General features: G+C 35.7%; 1 protein-coding gene across 1 annotated transcript in view; it reads left to right on the forward strand.

Moving 5' to 3' along the window:
* The window catches only part of LOC129231556 (solute carrier family 22 member 13-like), a 123293-nt gene that overhangs the window by 92692 nt on the left and 17652 nt on the right, over positions 1-12949 (forward strand). Inside the window, exons 5-6 of the mRNA XM_054865909.1 lie at positions 230-354; positions 6705-6919. Coding sequence (XP_054721884.1) covers positions 230-354; positions 6705-6919 — 340 coding nt within the window. The remainder of the gene's footprint in view (positions 1-229; positions 355-6704; positions 6920-12949) is intronic.

The raw sequence follows: 12949 nt of genomic DNA on the forward strand, positions 1-12949 counted from the left end.
CCTGTGGACACCCCTGAATTTTATTTTTAGAAATTCGATACTTCATATTATGAAACATAATGGTTCTTTATATATTCGAATATATCACAATTAAAAGCCCAAGCTCAAAATTTCGGGATACAGTGCGAGTTTGCGTAAAACTGTCACACCCGTAGAAACGGATTGAACAATAATTATGTTTGTACTTCATTTCTTTGCTTGAATATACATTACTATTTTTTTTTTACAGAAGGATTCTGCTCTAGAGTCTACAGACACGAAGCCAGAGAAGAAAGAATCTTTCGTACAGACTTCTTTGGGGCTCATTAAATACCCCAATATGAGGAAGAAGACGCTTGTTCTCCTAATCTCTTGGTATGATATACTCTGTGTAAAACTATTAATACCGCAATTAGAAACGAGGCGCTCTCCTAAACCCTGAATAAATGACCTGCCATTTATTAGAGACCAGGAAGGAATTGAATTACCCCTAATATTCAATAATTGTTTTCATCCCTAAAAGTGATCAAATCATCGCGGATGACCGTGCGCCTGTTTTTTCCCTTCTTGTACGGCTATAATTAAAGGCATTAAGTTAATTATTTAATTGTAATCGAAACGCCTATTTGTAGCTATTATTTAGGTCTATTCATTTTCATGGTTGTCGGTAATAGAAGCATTCTTTGCGATTAATTGCTGATTAAATCCCCATTAATGAAGCTCATTTCAATTTTCATATAACATAAATAAATTATAAAAAAATATCTTTTTATATTAATCAGTAGTGAAGAAAACGTGTTGTTTCAAGATGCAAACTTTTAGACTTTGTAAAGTTTATTGATTCTTCTGTCTACTATTGTAAACAATCCACAAGATGTTTCTCTCGCAAAAGAAAATTGCTTAAAACATTACCAAAGGGCATCAATCATTTATGGACAATCCTATCGGTTAAGAACGTGGTTTCGGCTGCGGTATTTCAGCGCAAAAGAAATAACTACTCAGAGCCGATCCTAGAGTGTCGGCTGCCCGTGTGCAAAGACCTAATGTGCCGCCCCTCAAGTGTAATTTGCATATTTTGACTATTCTTTAACGTCTGTATAAATCTTTCTTTGAATTTCTGTGCCAAGTTCCAATTTAAAAAGGGGAGGGGGAACAGAAGAATGATCTTATAAAAAAGAAGAAATTTCTTATAATAAGAAACTTCTTAGGTACAATTTATATCTTTGAAGAAAGTAATAGATACCAAAATTTACTAGTCGTAAAAACGCATTTTATGGTCTTTCTTCGGTGACATCAGAGAAGGGACGGAGGAAGGGGAAGCGTCAGGGGTTCAGGGGAGGAGGATTGCTCCAAGAAAATTGTCGAAATTGGCGTATGAAAAATATTTTTAGTTAATCTTTAGTTGTGTTTGGTTTCAGGGACAAAAGAGTCAAGTATATTCAAGGTGCATGGAGAAATTTTCGAAATTGACGTCAAATATCGCAGTTTTTGGAATTTTTTCGAGACTTTTGGTGAAAGTAATGTTGCAGTTCTTTCCTAAAATTCTTTCAAAATTGAAATCAATTTGAAGCTATTTTTTAAGACCGTAGCTTAGGAAGGATCGGCGTTTTTCCCGAAAAATCTCCGAAACAGAAATTTTAAACCCGAAATTTTGGGTTACCTTTGTTGACGTTGCAAGAGGGAGGGAGATTCAATCGTCTCCCATCGAAAGATTTTGAAATATAAGTTTAAAACGCAAATTTAGGCTGTCTTTGGTGACGGTAGGGGATCTGGCGGCTATCCTCCGGGAATTTCTCGGCACTATTTTTTCAAACACCCGTTTTTGACTAGATTTGAAAACAATAGGGGAAACGTGAAAATATTCCGAACCAAGATATTTTTCGGAACTGAAATCCATTATAGGCTATTTTTGGGAAGGAAGGGTTTTGGAGCTCTTAAGCGGATATTTCAAAAATCGCAATTTTATATTATCTTTGGTGACGTTAACAAAACTGAAAAGCTTCTACGGGTCGGATATTTTTCAACATTAATATCTGAAAAATATAACTATAGACTTTTGTCCACCTCACCTCGACAATTGACGGATATGCCCTAGCACCGTAAAAAGTTACATAAGCCTGACAGTTCTCCTCCTGAATTCTTTAGAAAAATAAGTCCCAAAATCGGATTTTAAGCATTGTTTGATAACGATGGGACGAAGAGCGGGCGGGGGTTCAGTGTGCCCTCACGAACTGTGTTTTTGAAACTGAAGTCAATTTCAGGTTAGCTTAGGCAGGAAGCTGTCTCCACGGAACCGTCTAAAAACGAAATTTTCAGGTATAGTGATTGCGTTGGAGAAAAGGGGGATCCGGGGTCTTTCCCCAAAAGTTCTTTGAAACTGATGATTGAAAAACGCAATTTTGGTTTGTTTTTGAATACGTTAAGTGAGAGGGGGTAGGATTGAGGGCCGCTAATTCAGACCATCTTTGGTAGTTTAGCAAAAATTTCTAAAAATGCCAAAGCAATTTTATATGACTTTTGATGATAGGAAGGGCTGTCCTCTGAAAACACGTTTTGGATTTTGGAGCCAACATTTTCAGGCTATGTTTGATTAAGTTAAGGTGGAAGAGGTCAATCAAAGATTTAATTGGGTTTTTAAGGTCGATGGTTCAACCAGCGAAATTTTCTGAAAGTAAAGTCCTAGAAACGCCATTTTAAGCCTTCTTTAGTTTCGTTAAGGAGGTCATGGCATCCTTTTGGATCTTCGTTTTGGAGCTACATTTAAATTTGCTTCCCGGGGCAAGGACCCTGTCCTCCTACCTAATCTGAAACCGGGCAGTTCATTAAGGATTTTAATCAGAAAAATTGTCGTAAAGGGGGAAATGTACAACATTTTTGTTCGTCATTCATATATGTTACTCTCATGGGAGTTGCAATTTTCCACTTTCTCTCCACGCACCTCGATTGTTAAACACAGAGTTTGGTACATAGTTTGTTGTTTGAAATGCTTGCAAAAGTATCTAATCAGTATAGCTTTCTTTTTTTAATAATTTAAATAAAATATGTCTTCATTGTTTACGTCTATAAAAGCTTGGGGGGTAAACATTAGTGGCCGCCCTCGGTGCTCCTTTTAGACGGCACCATTTCATGCTTCAGAAGGGGGCCTTTCCTCTCCCCTGTATCCATGCCTGATTACCGGTTCTGTGACAAAATTTGCAACCAAATGAAGCATGTTGTTAAGAGTAGACATTAATGGACAATAAACCAACACAATGTTCCCTAACATTCTATTTTTCTTAAACTCTGCTATGCTGTCGGGAAATCGACACATACTTTGACAATTGAACATTTAAAAATCAGCATATTTATTCTACTTATTATAAGTTATCTTGTGAGAAATTCTTGAGGAATTTTACTTGATTATAAAAACTATATGAAGCGGCCTGCGGCCGCCCCTTGTTTTGGCCGCCCTTGTGCGGCGCACACTCTGCACACCTGCTAGGATCGGCCCTGTAACTACTGCAGAAGATGGTGTTTTCCTAAGGAATAATGACGGAATTACAGGTTTAACGACCCGTCACAATACCTTTAGGGGAGCTGTTTTGTCTACCATAGAACTGTGTAAAACATTTAATATGCTTTACACAGTTGAAGTGTAAAGCAAATTAAATGTAAAGCATATTTTGCACCTGAAGAGAGTTCAAAAATAATTTATTTTTGCACTCTCTTCAGGATCCCTATGATAGAGGGGATCGCTCGCACTTGCGACATGGTGAATCTGCCACTGACAATTGTAAGGAATGTAGCTGGGGCAATTGCAAAGAAAAGCGTCATGAACTTACGGATCGCTCTAGCTTTTTGTGATCATTAAAAGCTTTTGAAAATGCTTTGACGAGTTAGGTTTTCAGTAGAAACCATCGAAAGATTCCCTATAACAGGAGGATTGTTATATCCAGTATTCACTGTAGCAGGGTTTCGACTGTAAATAATTAGCTTGCAACAAAAACTACATCGTAAATTTTCTTTCTCTAAAAAAATCTTTAAGCTGCAATGGCGATTAATTTCTAATCGGAACATGATTCCTTTCATGACTTCGTTGAGAATCTCACGCAAGTCGCTTTTCTATAAGCTATACAATTTAAAAAAGCGTATAGAAGCATATAGAAAATCCGGCTTAAAAGGCCACAGATAGCCGAGATTATCACCTGTAAATCTCCTTACTCTACCTTAATGGTACTGAATTTGCGGGTCGGTTATTCAAATTGGTGGTAAGAACCGAATGTTTGAAAGTCTTTTCTGGCGATAGTGATCTTATGATGAAGTTTTATGTAACAGAATGGACTGCAAAGCGTGATATCCGGAAAGGTCCCAGATCTAAGATTATGCTTTATTCGGTGTTGGATACTAAATATTCTTCGAGTCAAATTATTTGTTAAAATAATAGAGTTCCTTTTGTTTATTGGCTTTTTGTATTAGAGTTTGATGAATGTTAAATCCGCCTTTTCTTTTTCTTTTCTTCGAGCATTCTTTCTAAGGCGCCTATAGCTAGGGAGGGAGTAGCCACATCCGTCATTTTGAATTAAAATAGTCGTCTGCTCTTTATCCACTACCATTGAAGTGGAATATTATGAGAGGCAAACTTGGAAGTTAGGACCAGAAGCATGAGTGACTGCGTGCAGTGTGCTGTACTAGTGGCTCACATAAAGGGCTTGTGTCCTTAAATTTCAAAATTAGGAAGAAACAGGGGGACATTTATAGTTAATTGACAATATGTTGAGAATCTGGAGCGAGAACTCGGCAGTGCGAAAGAAGTAATCATTTTTGAATAAACTTTCGTTACATTTTTTATAATAGTTTAATAATTTAACCTGAAGAATTATGTTTCTCAACTAACTTATGTAAAGTAAATTTCGTTCAGTTAATAATCTAATTGTCAAGCTCCAAGGAATATAGGATTGCTGAAAAAAGGATTTTAGTCAATTTCTTGGAAAATTAAATACCTACATTGCGCGGACATACATTGTTATGCTAAATACTAAAGATTATTAATGTGGAAAGGTTATTAAAGTTACATAATTAATTAGCGAGGCAGTCTAACATTCACAAGTAATCCCGAAGCTATCATAGTGTCGTATCTCGTCGATTGAAATCTTTTCGATTATATGATGTTTGTTTTGTTCTTTATTAATATTTTTAATTTTTTTTTTTTTTTGGTTTAATTTGTTGTTTTGGAGACTTTTTAAAAATAAATAAACTTCGTAGCATTCTTCGAAAAACGAAATGTTAACATTAAACTTTTCACTTCTGAAATGTTGCAGAAATTTCCAAATAAAGCATCATAGAATTTTTCTGTATAAAATATTCTCAAAAATTAAAACCGCATGATATGCACAAAAATTTACTCTTTTAAGAACAAAACATTCATAAATTTGGGAGAATGAAGGTTTATTTTCTTTTGCCATATTTAAATATGGCCAAAGACAAATAGACGACAATATATGGTTATTTTCTTCATACATGATATTACATGCCGTCAGAACCTAAATAATGTATGATAATTATTTTTAAAATCTCATTCTCTATTGGGAGAAAAAGTAATGCATTACGCTAGCATAAAATGAAGGTGAAAGGAAGTAAAAACACGTATAACGCGATAATCTTTCAATCTTTCTTTTGATCCGAAATCGCGGATAGTTAGGCCTGAGTACATGTAGGAGTTCTAATTCATTCTTTCCTATACTTTTAAATGTTTCCCTTGAGCGCATATATTCAGTATACATTCTGGAATTAGGAATCTCGGGACTTTGGCATGTCCGAATTTTGGAATATCCGAATTTTACTTCTTTAATTACATTATCTTTTCAATTTCTAAGAAATTTATTGGGACATCAAGGTGTGAGTCCTAGATCAAGAAAACTCCAGAAAACTCTTCAAAAAATAAATATAATATCGCGTATAAAGTGAAGTGAAACCAAAACAATGAAAATTAAACATTCAAAAAGTAAAGGAAGCGGGCGCACCATTGAGCTTTTGTTTTTAAGAGAGCGGTTTTTCAAGCCCGATATTTCATCTTTGCCTGTACGACTCAGTGGGAGCGAAGTCAAGCGCAAATAGGTTTTCTGTCTCTTCTAAACACGTGTGAAATATTACCATGAAGACGGGAATCTCTGGTGAGTAGCGCTAGAAATTAGAGATTTCAGTGATGTGCGGAGGGGTTTTAAAATTTCTAAAGTGCTTCATATTCTGCAGATTCAGCTGGAATATGGATTATATTATAGGTTCTGTTGGTTTATACTACCTTTTGATTTAAAAGTGCAATTTTATCCTTGAAAAAAAAGAAGGAATTTGTAGAAAAATCACAAATAAAGTAACGACGGTTAAAGAAATCCTTGAGCTTTGGAAAATTCCAAATTTAGGACATCCGACTTTGAAATTATATGCTCTAGGAGCCAAATTTTAAGATAAGATTTCCTTTTTTCTTTTGATAGAGTTGAATAAATGGCAAATTCGCAATTATATATATTATTTGTCGTACATTTATTTTTTACTACACATTTGAGCCCTTCCAGGACGAAAATGATTAACTAAAATCCTCTTCAGACCGAACAAAATAATAACAGTGGACTGTCAAATATGTTTGAGTTTATAAGTGAAAGCTATCATTTTAAGGAGCTGAATTCTTCCTTCCGTTCTCAACCTTTATCCTACTTAACACATTTTCTTAATAAAACTAATTTTTATTACAGGTTAATCATTCATTTGTGCTACAATGGTAACAGTTTACAAACAAGTCATCTTCCATTTAATACTTACGTTTCCTTTTCCGTGGGAGCTTTTTTGGAGATTCCTGTAAATATGTTCTGCATTTTATCCCTGGACAGATTTGGCCGAAAATGGCCAGATGTCATATGTCTCTACATTGGAGGAGTCCTGGGAATTATTAGCGGATGTTTGTCCAAAGGTAAACAATCATTTATTGAATGTTTATTTATTTATTTATTTATTTTTGAATTTCTTACTTAATATTCATTTCATTAGTCATGAATATGATATATAATCGTAAAAATATCCTATATAGATTGCATATCAAGTAATGCATACTAATTTAGTTTTTAAAAACATTTATTTATTTATTTATTTCGCAGATCTACTTTTACTTTCGCAATGTTTCCATTTGGGTAAAAGTTAAATCCATTTCAAAGAAATAGAGAGAGAGAATCTAAGATGTGTGATTTAGGTTAACCTACCCTCATAGAGGTTCTCCTAAGTTATGTATAAAAATGTATATAAAAATATTATAAGCACGAATGGTCTCGGCTTGTCTAAGGTAAAGTTGTCCATTCGTAATGTTGCAGCAATTTAAAGTTTCAAATAATTGAGTTTCGCAGACACGCCGTGCATCCTAAATACTTGTCTACAAAAGTTGAGAAAAAGATGGATAAGTTACAAGAAAACTATTACAAAGATGTAAAAAGTAATACCACTTAAACCGACAAATGACCGACGTTTTCATGGAACTTTTTCAAGAAGAAAAACTTCAAAAGGGTCTATTGTTTCCAACACTTATCTAAGCGAGTTTTCTCAAAAAGAACTTCCGCTTTTTAGTACATTTATTGCTATTAAAGCGTTATTAAAAGTTAGTTTCAGTCTCCGGTAGAGAAGATGTGATGAAAAGCTATCAACAACTTCGTTCATTCAAAAAATCATAAAATACCGATAATGACGATCTAAAATGCTCTCGTTAGACGAAGAATAAAATTTTTTCTTGCATTTTTATGCATGACAAAGAATCTAAAAGTGCCATTAATTCTTGTCGAGCCATTTTCATTCTTTTAAAATACAGGGTGTGGTAGTAAAACCACGAAGCTGAGTTTGGGAAAATGGCGATAGCTTTGGATTATTTAATGTTATCATTATAAATCACAAGAAGCTCAACTGTCAAATTAACACGTTAAGAGTTAATTTTGAAGTAGACACCATTGTTACAAGGTAGGTTTTCAAATTCGTGCCGTAATATAAAGTGATACATTTTCTTTTTGGTTCCAGTCATTTAGAGTAATGACCCATAACAATACTTTAGAAGGTTTATGCTTCTGAAATGTCAGCTCAGTCATTTTTCACAAGCGCAATATATTTTTTAGCTCTTAAAATATACTGTTTGGAGATAATTTATATTTTTGAGAGAGAGACTCATAACTATGAAATAATGTCATCTCCGGAAGCGTTTTTCCAAGTTGCTTACCCTCTCAGCACAAATCAACTAGGCAACCCAACAGCGCCTCATTCTATATAAACAATGTCCAATGCTATAGGATTCTGCTTGACCTCGGACAAAACTAAAGTCAAATATCATAATATTTAGATTTAAAAATGCCATAGATTTTGCGCTTAAAACAAATGATATTGCAACTACAAGTGCAAATTGCAATTACAGGTACTATAGTCACATATGAAAGATGTGCAAATGATCAATTCATTACTGGAAATCTATTATGACTTCTTAAAGTTTTCTCTAATGGTTTATAAAATTGCCCTTTTACCATCAAGAATCTTCTCGTGACTGTCGAAATAAACTAAACGAGAAACTTTTTTTCTGGAAATCAATTTCTGAGGACCCTTACCATACTGAATCAACGCAACCATCCAGACTTGTTATAAACAAATCTGATAGTGAATGCTAGGATATACACAACAAGATATAAGAGCCATCAAAAATTATTGAAAAATATTGACAAATTTATGGTAAAGAACTGCACTAAGGACGGTAAACAAGATCGAAGAGCCGTCATAACTTCATGGAAAATCCAAACAATTATCTTGTGGAGGATGGAGGGAAGGACGGCAAAAAAACATTCAGCACCCATCAAAACTTATAACAAATCCGTTTGATAACACAAAGAGAGGTTTCTGCCCTGAATTCAGGAAGAAATTTTGAGTGGTTACAGGAAATCAGAGTTAACTATTTCAGTTCAACTATTGGGCTAGTCTGCGAAAAATGGCCATTCTGTCCCTCACGAGACGCCTTATATATTTCATTAAAATTAAAAACTTAAGAAAATTGTTTTTTTTTCTGCTTAACAAAAAAAAAACTTATGCGTGATTTCTTAAGCAAAAAATTTCATCAATACCTACCTTTTAAAATTATTACTTTTTAATGAAATATATGAACAGCCACACGTGGGACAAAGGGTTGACTTTTTCGTGGAATGGCCCTATTAACGTTATCAATATGTTGATAGTTGACGACGAGCGGTTTCAAATTAAACCCTATATAGTTCATCCAGTTCAAGTACTTAATTATTTGTTCATGCAAATAAAAGTTTGAGATCAAGGAAGAGAGGCTGCATTTGTAATTGCGTTTTCAAATTCAATATCCTATAACGCTCTGCGACTGACATTCAGAGCAAAAATCATGAAATCATTTTGACGATAATCAGCAAAAAGCGCATTTCGAGTTACTGTCAAAAACAAATAGTGCTGAAAGATCGTCTCTTTTATCCAAGATTCAGAAAGATCTAAATCAGTGGTGCCTAACCTACGGTCCGCAGGCCATATAAGGACCGTGAAGCTGATCAATGTTGCCCGTTAATGTGTTCAATGTTATATAGGGATCAAAATCTATCTTCTGTAAGCTTCTAAAAATGTAACCAATCATCTTCATTTGGCAATTGTAGAATACAATAATGCTAACAGTAATTCTTGGTTTGAAATTTTCGGTCCTTTTTAGCTTTTTCTCATGCTATCTGGAAAAAAAGTAAATTTAACTTTTATGTGTCTTTTGACCCGCGAGATTCATCTTTCTATGAAATGCTGCCCTTCCGGGTAGAGAAAGTTGTACATCATTCATCTAAATTATCACTTAAGTTTAGAAAAACATGTGCCTTTGTAAATTGTCGAGCTACATTTTCATCATTGCTTTTATTAGAACAGTGACGATAAATTAATTACCTTTAATACCTTTTATTACCTTTAATTACCTTTTGTACATGATGATACTTATCAGTTAAAATTTTAAAACTAAGTAATTAAGTATATCTGCTAATGATGTGATGCAAATATTCAATTGACTCTAGTGACTTCCAACAAGCGAAGGATTAAACGACTTAATTTGCTAAAATAAGGGTGAGAAAAGCTGTGTTACTTGCCAATAACAGAAATTGACATTGCGCCATTAAAAGATTTTCTTTTTCAACTCAAGCGTAAATGAACTCGACCATGATCAAATGTTATGTTATCAGAGTCATACTATACATCTATCTTTTCCAGATTTCGCTTACAAAAAATTGGGTATACACTGTTAAAAATGGGTATTCAAAAATAATGAAAATTTACTCATTTTTGAATACTTTCATTACTCAATATAGCTCCGAATCAAAAAGGTTCAATTTTGAGAAACACATGTACTCATTTCATGACTCGTATTTCTCGTATGTTTGTATTTGATGCCACATTTACTCATTTTTGAATCAATTGTATTCAAAAAAAAAAGAATACATTCAGAGTTTCATTTTTGAATACTTTTTTTTAACAGTGTACACTGTCATATATGCAGCCATAAAGTTAGGAACAAACCTAATGATAGAACTGAATGACTGGTTTATTACTACTAATTGAACCATAAATTGTACTCCCAATTTTAGTAGGTTTTCAGTTTGCTTAGCACCTTTCGTTTCATTTTGCTTCATGACTTCGGTTTATTTAAAGTCTCCTTGGTACACATAGATGTAATTGAATGACTAGAATAGATTTTTCATGCAACAATTGTTGAAGCTTTTCTTTAAAAAATGAAAATAGATCGGGGAGATTTTCCTGATCATAAAATATCAATGAAATCGCCGGAATGATTTTCTAGCAAGAAAAAATGAAACAAAACGTATTTGTAATAGAAACAAGGCGTGACTTAATGATTTCAAATGGCCCGCTTCAGGCAATCGTCTCAGATAAAATATACAATGAATCGGCTGCTTTAGAATCTAATTTCGATTCTTTATTTAATGGTTTTTGCCCGTTGACGATCAAGGAGCCTATTTTCGAGCTTTATAAGCTTGTCTATTGATTACTATTAGGAGAAAACAGCATTATGTATTTTTTTGTCTCGGATAATCAACTTTGAAATCAAGAAAAATGGAGAACGAAAAAAATATGGTATTAATGCGAATACATGTATATTCATTATTGTAGCATCAAAAGGAGAAGACTATTCAGAAAAACAATCAACTGATCTGTCGCTTATCGTCCTACTCCTAAGAACTGCAAGGAGTTGTAATAATATTATATTTTATATATTAAGCTCTTTGCATTCCCACATTTTAGAATGTTTTTAAAGCTAAAATACACTGCTCGACATTGAAAATGCAACACCAAGAAGGAGTGGTCAGAAAGTGATGAAATTTGGAAAAAAGACAGACAGCAAGGAATAATAAATGATCTTAATTTCAAAATGATAGGCAGAATACAGAGCGAGAACGGCGTCGGCTCAGTAGGATGTAGGACCACCGCGGACGACGATACACGAAGAAACACATCTAGGAATAGTCGATAAGGATGCGGATGGTATCCAGAGGGATGGCTCTCCATTCCCTTTCAACCATTTGCCACACTTCGTCTTCTGAGCGAGGCAGGGACAGAGTCTGTAAACGACGTCCAATCACTTCCCACACATGCTCGATTGGTGACAGGTCAGGAGAGTATGGTGGCCAGGGAAGCATCTGTGTGCCTTGGAGAGCATGTTGGCAGATACGAGCACTATGTGGTCGGGCGTTATCCTGCTGAAAAATTGCATTAGGTAGCCCTTGAAGATAAGGGATTGCCACCGGCCGCAGCACATTATCCAAGTATCATTGGGCCGTCATAGTGCCCTGAATACGAACTAGAGGTGATATGGAATTGTACGCAATTGCGCCCCAAACCATTATGCTACGTTGTCGTGCGGTGGGACGTTCCACAGTTACTGCCGGATTAGATCTGTCTCCACGTCGATGCCACACACGTATGCGGCGACTATCACTGGATAAACAGAAGCGGGATTCATCAGAGAACACGACGTTTCGCCATTCTGTCATCCACGTCGCTCTAATCCGGCACCATACTAAACGTTGCTGTCTATGTTGTGGGGTCAATGGCAGTCTTCTTAGCGGACGCCGTGATTGCAGACCACGGACGACCAAACGACGGGAAATGGTTCTGGTTGACACGGGAACATTCAGGGTATCTTGCACCTGCTGCAGAATCGAGGAACAAGTGGCTTGTGTGTCTGATACAGCTTGTCGGTGGATGCGTCGATCCACGCGTTCTGACGTAATTCTGGCGGCCCCTGCACCCCTCAATCTTGCCACATTTCGTTGTTCCAACCAGCTTCGGCACTGCCGATGCACCGTGGTCGCATCCATGTGGGTATCAGGTACGATTTGACGTACGGACCAACCTCCCCTTCTCAATCCGATCACCATACCCCTCGCAAATCTTCTATCTGCTGGAGGTGCCTTCGTTGACGGCGGCCTCGCATTTTCTCGTGTTACACGTATCCTCCAAGACAAAAACAAAATTTCTTCGATAATTCTCCACTCAGAAATAACGACACGAATATTGCCCATTCTGCAAATTCCTTCCCTTATATCTTACTTTACGTGCGTCGGAGAGCTGCGCATTTCACATCATTTACATAACTCAGTAATGTACGTCTACTCTAAAATTCGCATAAATTTTTTAACACTTCTTCTTGGTGTTGTATTTTCAATTTCGAGCAGTGTATTCAACGCACCCACACACAAACACAGATATACAATGTGCCCACTAAAGAGTCCCCTGCCACACTCTTAACTTCGGAACGACTGCTTCAATAATCATAGAAGCGGTGTCCAGGTACAGTACAGCAACCATGCGCTACTGAACAAAACCACTTAAGGTGCCTCTTCGTGGAAACTAGGGAGTTAGAAATCAATCTGGAAAGCGGTACGATATAAGGGGAAATGTGAGTTACAAATTTGTAGAG

The sequence above is a fragment of the Uloborus diversus genome, chromosome 10 (genome assembly GCF_026930045.1).
Source record: "Uloborus diversus isolate 005 chromosome 10, Udiv.v.3.1, whole genome shotgun sequence".
Lineage (NCBI taxonomy): Eukaryota > Metazoa > Arthropoda > Arachnida > Araneae > Uloboridae > Uloborus > Uloborus diversus.